The 7,927-nt window shown below is 43.3% G+C and overlaps 1 protein-coding gene across 1 annotated transcript in view; it reads right to left on the bottom strand.

Moving 5' to 3' along the window:
- The window catches only part of SLC2A12 (solute carrier family 2 (facilitated glucose transporter), member 12), a 48,281-nt gene that overhangs the window by 11,630 nt on the left and 28,724 nt on the right, over window positions 1-7,927 (bottom strand). Inside the window, 1 exon segment of the mRNA XM_005859030.2 lies at window positions 2,515-2,637. Within this exon segment, the coding sequence (XP_005859092.1) occupies window positions 2,515-2,637 (123 nt within the window).

Raw genomic sequence — 7,927 nt, forward strand, 5'->3', positions numbered from 1 at the left:
GGACCCCCACCCTGATCCGGGACACCCTTCAGGGCAAACCAGCCAGCCCCCACCCATGCACCAGGCCTCTATCATATATAATAAAAGGCTAATATGCAAATTGACCCTAACAGCAGAATGACTGGGAATGACTGGTCACTATGACACACACTGACCACCAGGGGGCAGATGCTCAATGCAGGAGATGCCCCATGGTGGTCAGTGCGCTCCCACAGGGGGAGCTCTGCTCAGCCACAAGCCAGGCTGATGGCTGCCAGCACAGCGGTGGTGGCAGGAGCCTCTCCCACCTCCTCAGCAGCACTAAGGATGTCCAACTGCAGCTTAGGCCTGCTCCCCACTGGCAAGTGGACATCCCCCGAGGGCTCCTGGGCTGCCAGAGGGATGTCTGACTGCCAGCTTAGGCCCGATCTCCTGGGGAGCGGGCCTAAGCCAGCAGGTGGACATCCCTCAAGGGGTCCCAGACTGCAAGAGGGCACAGGCCAGGCTGAGGGACCCCCCCTCTCCAAGTGCAAATTTTTGTGCACCGGGCCTCTAGTACTATTATAAATATCTACATTTTTTAATATACATCCACTTTTGAGAATTTATATATAATATATGCATATTATTCACATTCTTCCAATGATTTTATGATTATTTTTATACTTTGCTTCAATCACAACCCAAATACATAACTTAAAATTGATTGATATGTTTCTTAAAATCTGTAGGTTTTACCTCCATTTCTCCTCCCCACCCTTCCCCTCACTTTACATTTTTAATGAAGAAACTGGGTCATTTGTCTCATAGTTTTCCCCAGGAGGGATTTTGCTGATTGTCATCATATCACATGACCTTCTGTCCTTTGTTTCCTGTAAGCTGCAGTTTAGATCTAGAGCAGCGATTTTCAGCCTTTTTCATCTTCTGCACACATAAGCTAATGACTAAAATTCTGCAGCACACCAAAAATACAGTTTTTTGCCAACCTGGCAAATAAAATTTATAATTTTGATTCATTCACATGGGACAGTTATTTGTTGTGCTGGCTGTTATTATTTTTTTATTTGACAATCTAAAGGAAAGAGGTCGTGCCTCTGACCGAATAGTCAGGTATTGCATTTTAAAAAATTCTTGTGGAACACCAGTTGAAAATAGAGGCTTAAGAAGATTTAGATTTTCTTGTTTCTTTGTTTGCAACCTTGCTTTCTCTCTCTTTCTCTCTCCCACCCCCCTCCCCCCTATATCCCCCTATATATATATGGAAGAAAACTCAACTCCTTGGTCAATTTTGGAGGATGCTGGGGAACTATCTCATTATTTCAAAAACTAAACAATAAAGAGAAAGTTTCAAGTATTTATCTTTCCTTTCTTATATGACCCATATGTCAGGGTAGGTAAAAAACTATTACTTATTATAAATTCCCACTAGTAGTTATAGAAGAAATTTCTCCTTAGCATAGTATTAGAGATAAAAATTTAGAAGGAATGATAGAGAGAAAATAACAGATCTGGGCAATGATGCTCAAAGGAAGTGGTTGCAACAAAGTGGGAGACAAGCAAATGACATACGCCTTGATGGCAGGACACGCCATCACCTACAAAGGAGTTTGCAAACAAAGAGACAAGAAAACCCAAATCTCTTCAAGCTTCCAGATCTAAACAGCAGTTGTCAGGAAACACAAGGGACAGAAGGTCACGTAGTATGACGGCAATCAGCAAAATCCCGCCTGGGGAAAACGATGAGATGAATGACCCAGTTTCTTCATTAAAAATATAAAGTAGGGGAGAGGGGAGGAGAAAGGAAGATGAAACCTACAAAATACAAGAGACATATCAATCAATTGTAAGTTATATATTTGGATTGTGATTCAAACAAACAAAATACAAAAAAAACAATTATAAGACACTTTGAAGAATGTGAACAGATTGGATATTGACACCAAGGAAGTTTTATTAATATTTTTAGGTGGATAATGATAGTGTGACTATAGTTTTATTTCTTTAAAATATGTTTTTATTGATTTCAGAGAAGAAGGGAGAGGGAGAGAGAGATAGAACATCAATGATGAGAGAGAAACATCATTGATTGGCTGTCGCCTGCACGCCCCCTACTGGGGATCAGCCTGCAACTCAGGCATGTGTCCTAACCAGGAATCAAACCTGTGACCTCTTGGTTCATGATTCAAGGCTCAAGTACTGATCCACACTGGCCAGGTGTGGCTATAGTTTTTAAATGCCTTATCTTTTAGAGGTCCATGCTGAAATGTTATACACAAATGACATGCTGTCTGAGATGTGCCTTAAAATAATGTGGGGGGACGAGCAGGTGGGGTTTTAAGTGAATTATGGTTGACAACCCTTTAAGTTGGGTAGTGGGTACATCAGGTTCCTTGCCACTCTTTACTTTGGAATGTGTTTGACAATGTCCACAGAAAAATATTTTGTTTTGCCTTTTTTTTTTTTTAAGCTGAGTGTACTTCCCTTACATTTGTCCTAAGAGCACAAAGGCATTAGTGGAAGAGGACGAATCCTTACCGGTCACAGTCAAAAACGTCAGCGAGATGAGGAGGTTGATGCCCCAGTTCATGCTTGAAGTTAAAGCCATGGCTCGACCTCTGATTCCACCGGGAAAAATCTCGCTGAGCACCAGCCAGGGCACTGGAGGAAAAGGCAGAGGGGGCAGGGACAGCAAAATTATCAAAAAGCCATTGACACCCAGGGGCGGCCCACGGATCTCTGCCCTAGTCTTGCCTGATTTGTGGTCGGAGAGCAGAGCCATGTGCCTCCGCCTTACCTCCAGCCAAGTGGGGAAGGGTTCAGGAGGAACTCTGAGAAAGCCTGACAATGGTCCCCAGAGTAGGGACGGGGATTTGAAATGCTGTGTGTGACACAGGCCTGACAAATGCAAATGAGAAGGGCAGTGGGTGGGGCCACCTGCCAAGCACAGAACCTTAACGTCAGTGCCTCCGGGCCCTTTCCTGTAATCTCGTTTGCCCTTGACCTGGAGAAATCCAACATCATAGCTACTGAGTGGGTAGAACATAATACTCTCACTTGTCCTGCTTGTGCTTCCTTGGCCTGGGGCAAGCTAAGTAGAGAGAACCTCTAAATTAAATAGAGCTCCAAGATTTGATTAGCATACCAGACTCAACACATTTGAATCTCTGAAAGGAGACTTTTCTTGGCATGAACACTGATCAGAAGACTTTTTATTATCTGAGAGTGACAGGGAATCTTATAGGACCTGCCTTATGGACTTAGAAAGAGGAGTCCAGGAGCAAATGAACTTATCTCCTGCTCCCAGCCTATCAAACCGAGTTTGCCTAATAAATTGGCTGCGAGTTCCTACAATGGGCTGAGCAATTTACAAAACTTACCTCATCTGATCCTCACAAAATCCTACCAGACAAGAGCTATTACTATCTGTCTTTTATAGAACAGGAAATTGAGGCTTAAAGAGTTAATAATTAGCCAAGGTCATGGGGCAGGTAAGTGGCAGAGGTGGCATGAAGCCCTGGCGCCCAGTCTCTGGAACTCATGCTTTTTAATCACGGTGCTGTGATTGGTGGTGGCTCAATAAATATTTGTTAATGAATAATTAAATGCGGAGTTCAAACATAGTTTGATTCTGAGGAAAGGACTTAGGAGCTGTCCAGCCCTGGCTCACTGCTGACTAAGTCACCTTGTGTTGAAAGGCCAACAATTATATACCAACCAGCTGCACCGTCCTAGCCCAGAGGAGGTGGTGGGAGGAAGGAGCCAGAAGCCAGGGAGGGTCCCACCGGCCAGCAACCACTCGGGCCACCTATGCCAGAATCACGCAGTCAGCTGTGCCTCTAATTTAATGTCCTCCATGACACTACCACACTGTAGAAACATCTACTCCTAGTAAATTTGCTGTTTTCAAGTAAGAAAAATAAAAAAAATTTCCATGACACTACCACACTGTAGAGGAAACATCTGCTCCTAATAAATTTGCTGTTTTCAAGTAAGAAAAATAAAAAAAATAATAGAAGAGGGCAGGAAAAACATTTTTTTTTCTTGTTTATCTTCTCCAAGTAAATTGATATAGAGTTATCTCTAAAGCCTGGAAGAAAATGACCATGATTATTAGTGTTCTAATTCACAGGGAATTCAGAAACATACTTCTATATGACTCCCCTCCACTTCTTGCCCTTCACTAGGTTCTTGCAGATTCTGTCCTTAGAGATCCACTTCTATATCACTCCCCTCCACTTCTTGCCCCAAAAGACCTTCACTAGGTTCTTGCAGATTCTGTCCTTAGAGATCAGTGCAGTGCTCCGGTAGCCTTGCCTGATGGGATCAAGACTGGGATCTGGCTCAGAGTAGAATGACAACTGCATCATTCTGGTGAAGCCTTTGCAATAACCTGTCCTTGGGCAAATACAAGATAAAATTATGTAAATTCTACTTTTTTAAGCTAAACAATCTATATCACAGACCAATGCCCCTGTGTCCCTTCCTGCCACGGGTCTTTAACATGGTTTATGGTAGAGCAGAGGGCCCCAACAGCCTTTTGCTCTAGCAGCCAGGAGGAGGAGGGGAGGGAAGCACACGCTCATTTTCTTTAAGTGAGGGCATTAGCACAGATTTTCTTTTCTTTTTTTAAATATATTTTTATTGATTTCAGAGAGGAAAGGAGAGGGAGAGATAGAAAAATCAATGATGAGAGAGAATCATTGATCGGCTGCCTCCTGCACACCCCTCACTGGGGATGGAGCTCACAATCCTGTCATGTGCCCTGGCTGGGAATCAAACCTTGACCTCTTGGTTCATAGGTTGATGCTCAACCACTGAGCCACGCCAACCTGGCAGCACAGGTTTTCTTGATTTACTTCCATCCCCACCTCATCACCTCTTGACCCCGTTCTTTCCTTTCCCACCTGTCATTCTGAAGCCTCTTGAAATCATTTAGTGGGGCCTGGGGATTATCATCGCTGAGGTCATCAGAGCCGTGTTGGCCACAGATGAGAATGAGATGGTCCTGCTGTTACAGGAAGTGTGGTCTCGCCAACCAGAAGATGGAACAGATGCAGGAGGTACGAGGTATAAGTGCTCAGTCTGAACTGCCAAGAGCTTGCCTAAGAGCACCCAGTTTCCACACTGAGAGCCTTTCCGAGGCACGTATCCAGTGCAGCACCGAGCCACGCCCTCGGGCAGTCTGACCAGTCAGTGGGCAATGCACTGAGTATTGAAAGTGACTTCCCTCGGTCTCTCATGGAAACGTGTTGGGAAAACCTTACAGCTGACATTTCCAAAGATAATGTAGCATTGCTGAAAGCTTCTACTTCTTTTTAGAAAGAATTCTGAATTCCTTCTAAATTCTACTTCTCAGAGAAAGAATTCCAGAACAGAAGCCTTGGTTTATCTCATAGACTGGATGTTGCAACAAAATTGATGTGTTTCAACAAGGATAGTTCACCTCCTAATATGGAGTCTAAGTCAAAAATAAGGAGAATATTATTTTAACTATAATTTCAGAACCATAAATTCACAGGTTTTCAGATCCAGAGAGAGTGAAATAAAAACCAAAATGGCACCTGCAGCAAGAGAGAACTTACTGACAGGGTCAGAGCCTTTCCAGGACTTAGGAGCAAGACAGGGCCAGACTCTCACAGGCCTCCGTGTCCCTGGGCGTGGGCTGTGAGTGCCCAAACAGGACAGGCAGAGAAGCCCTGTTTCAGTTCGTACAACGGTACAGATAATGTAAAGTTTCTTAAAACCACTGATGTTTTTTCGAAGGAGATGGCCTAATTTCTCCCCCAAGGAAAATCAAGCTATTCCCACACGCCACAGTAGACCCTCACCTGTGGATTTGATATGTTGATATTTATAATGTAAAGTTTCTTAAAACCACTGATGTTTTTTCGAAGGAGATGGCCTAATTTCTCCCCCAAGGAAAATCAAGCTATTCCCACACGCCACAGTAGAGAAGTGGTGGCTCTCTCTGGCTGTCCTCATTGTCCCCTTCCCTGATCATGGCCCACAGGAGGTGCTATGTGCTATTTGCTTGGGAGGAATCCAGAGAGTATCCAGAGACAAAGTGAATGCCTACCGCGAGCTCAACCACTGCAGTTTAGCAGGTCCTGAAACAATTCTCCTTGACCCCTATTATTCCACCTGCAGCCCCACCATCCCAGGACTACCTCAGCAATATCTCTCTCTACAAATGTCAGCATCTGCACGTCTTTCAGGCCTTCCCTATGCTGCATGGATTTGCTGGGAGATAACTGTGCACAGATATTGGACTCACATTTCACATGATATTAAATCAGACTGCCTGTCAGAACCTGCCTGGTTCTGATGAAATCTGCAGAGTGTTTATGGCTGCACAGAGTGTCATAAAAAGACCATGATGGGCAATAAGTTAAAGTGGCTCTGTGTGCAGTGGAGGACATGGACCTGGATTAACGGGCTGTCAGTGGTAATGACTGAGCCCTGCCACATGTAAACCGCCATGCGCATCTCCTCCCTCCTCCATGTTGCTGCCACTGGCACAGTGTTTCCCACTGAGGCTGTCAGTTCTCTCCCTGTGCTCCCAGACTTAAACCTTGGGGCGCTCCGGGCACACTTTCCTTTTGGCTGGAGCTCTTCCTGAACCACCTGGTGTGGTAGCCGCAGGTTTGAAAGTCACATGGAAGTTTTGAAACTCTCACCAGAACACTCCTACCAACTTTGGAGGAAGTTCTGTGCTTTGGCTGCAGATTTTTTAACAACTTGATTTGCCCAGGAGCCAATCCTATACTTTGTAGGAGTGAAGCCAAACTCCTACGGTTTCTATCGCCTTTGCAAGTAGCATGCAGCACACCCATCTCTCTCATTGCAAAGGGCTACTTTCATGTGAATTAGAAAGAGAATATACCCACTTTCTTCCAACCAGATGTCTAGGTTCTGGCCTCATAAGTTCCCTAAGTGGGAAAATTACAGTCTTTAAAAAATATATTCCACCATAGGTCACCATCTCCCACATCAACAATGATGTGTTAGTAGCTTTAATTAATTAATTAATTAATTAATTAATTTTTTGCGTTCTCTCTTCTCTAAGTCTCTTTGAGTTTTGTTCACTCCTGGCCTTGCGGGGGAAAAAAATTCACCCAAGTTGAATTTCTTAAATGACAAACCAAGACATTCCAAGGTGAATGTCACTTACTTCTAGAATTACATGATTCATGTATTCTCTTTAAATAGGTAAAATTTATTGTTCTGAAGAATAACGAAAGTGGATGGGGAGTTGAAGAAATTTTATGATAGTAAAGTCACTCAATTCTTCTAATTAACAACCAAAGTTATTTCTAATACCAGCTGATAACTTGTATAGGTCATACTTCAGTTTTATTGAAAGCAAATTATTGAAAACATCTAGGCTTATAAAAAGATTATTATCTAGTTATTAGAGTCTTGCCCTAACTGGTTTGGCTCAGTGGATAGAGCGTTGGCCTGCGGACTGAAGGGTCCCAGGTTCGATTCCGATCAAGGGCATGTACCTTGGTTGCGGGCACATCCCCAGTAGAGGGTGTGCAGGAGGCAGCTGATCGATGTTTCTCTCTCATTGATGTTTCTAATTCTCTATACCTCTCCCTTCCTCTCTGTAAAAAATCAATAAAAATATATTTTTTAGTTATAGGAGTCATTTTTCACCCAACACCTACATCAGTATTTCTAGTCGTCTCTTTAATTAGTGTTTCCGGGGATTTTATAATGTGTGACATGTATCATAAGATTTCTGATGGGCAAAAGGTGTGCTTTCTTTTAAGTGGAAGAACACATAACTGGAGAGAGGGGAAGGAGAAATGTTAGGAAACAGATTTTTTGAAATTCAAATTTATTTCCTTTGAAGTATCATTAAAGGACCATTCTGGAAAATAAAGCTCAGGAGTATGCAAGTATGCATATCCTAATTTGCAGACCACTGAATCAGTAGTCAAAA

Source organism: Myotis brandtii, unplaced genomic scaffold (genome assembly GCF_000412655.1).
Source record: "Myotis brandtii unplaced genomic scaffold, ASM41265v1 scaffold123, whole genome shotgun sequence".
Lineage (NCBI taxonomy): Eukaryota > Metazoa > Chordata > Mammalia > Chiroptera > Vespertilionidae > Myotis > Myotis brandtii.